Below are 983 nucleotides of genomic sequence, written 5' to 3' on the forward strand. Positions count from 1 at the left end.
CTCCTTCCCCTCCTGGCCCCGTCCCAGCTGCAGGCTCGGTTCACGGGGCCGTCGCGACGCACGTGTATCTGGCGCGGGTCGACGTGGTCTCCGACGAGTGCCCCTTCTGCTACCAGAGGGAGACCCTGGCGCACCTGGTCGGCGAGTGCGCCAGGCTGCAGCCCCTGCACCTCCTCCTCCAGAACCTCCTCCTGAAGTTCTGGCTGCACTTCTCCCCGCACCTTTTGGGTTACGCACTCCCCATCCGTCGCCCCACCAAGGCCCGCGACCAACTGGCCAACCTCCTCCTGGCTCTGGCCAAGCTGGTGATCTGGCTATCCAAGAAGGAGGCTCTGGCCGGGAAGGCTCCCGGTCACCTCGGGGCGTTTCTCCTCGGTGTCCTTCGCGCCCGTCTCCGGGCGGAGCACCACTGGGCAGTAGCCGCCGGCGAGCTGAAGCAGTTTGCCAGCCGGTGGGCGCTGTTCGGGGTGCTCTGCTCACTGACCCCCGGGGGAGCACTTGTTTTGAACCTTTGACCCCGCACGCACACCCTGTTTTCTTTTAGTTGTCCCCCGCAACGTTTGTGTAATTTTCGGGAGCCCAGCCGCCCGATTGTAGAGTGGCGGCCCCTGAAGATTTTTTTGTTCCTGTGAGTGTCATCTGTCCGGTCACCAGCCGGCCGCCGGTACCGCCATCGGCCGCCCGACCGGGGTGGCCCCAAGATCCATCCGGACAATTTTGTCTTGCAATAGACCGGGCCTCAGCTCTGCCCGCATCCCGGTGCTGGAGGCTGCAGGGGAGAGGAGCAGGGCAAGCCCCGCTCGGCCCCAGACACCCCCCGGCCAGGGCTGCTCTGCCCCGTGGGACACGCGGCACCTCTTACGGGCTCCGTGGCGCGGGCTGTAGGTGTCTGCGGCCCAGGCCGTGATGCCCTTCGAGGTCCGCTTGCCTCGCGCTGGGAAAGGCCCCGGGGCAGCGCGCGTGCCCGGGTGCCCCTCGCTGCA

General features: G+C 67.2%; 1 protein-coding gene across 1 annotated transcript in view; it reads left to right on the top strand.

Moving 5' to 3' along the window:
* Positions 1 to 983, top strand: part of GOT1 (glutamic-oxaloacetic transaminase 1) — an 8,239-nt gene that overhangs the window by 517 nt on the left and 6,739 nt on the right. Inside the window, exon 2 of the mRNA XM_025215630.1 lies at positions 28 to 141. Within this exon, the coding sequence (XP_025071415.1) occupies positions 28 to 141 (114 nt within the window). The remainder of the gene's footprint in view (positions 1 to 27; positions 142 to 983) is intronic.

This window comes from Alligator sinensis, unplaced genomic scaffold, assembly GCF_000455745.1.
Source record: "Alligator sinensis unplaced genomic scaffold, ASM45574v1 scaffold859_1, whole genome shotgun sequence".
NCBI lineage: Eukaryota > Metazoa > Chordata > Crocodylia > Alligatoridae > Alligator > Alligator sinensis.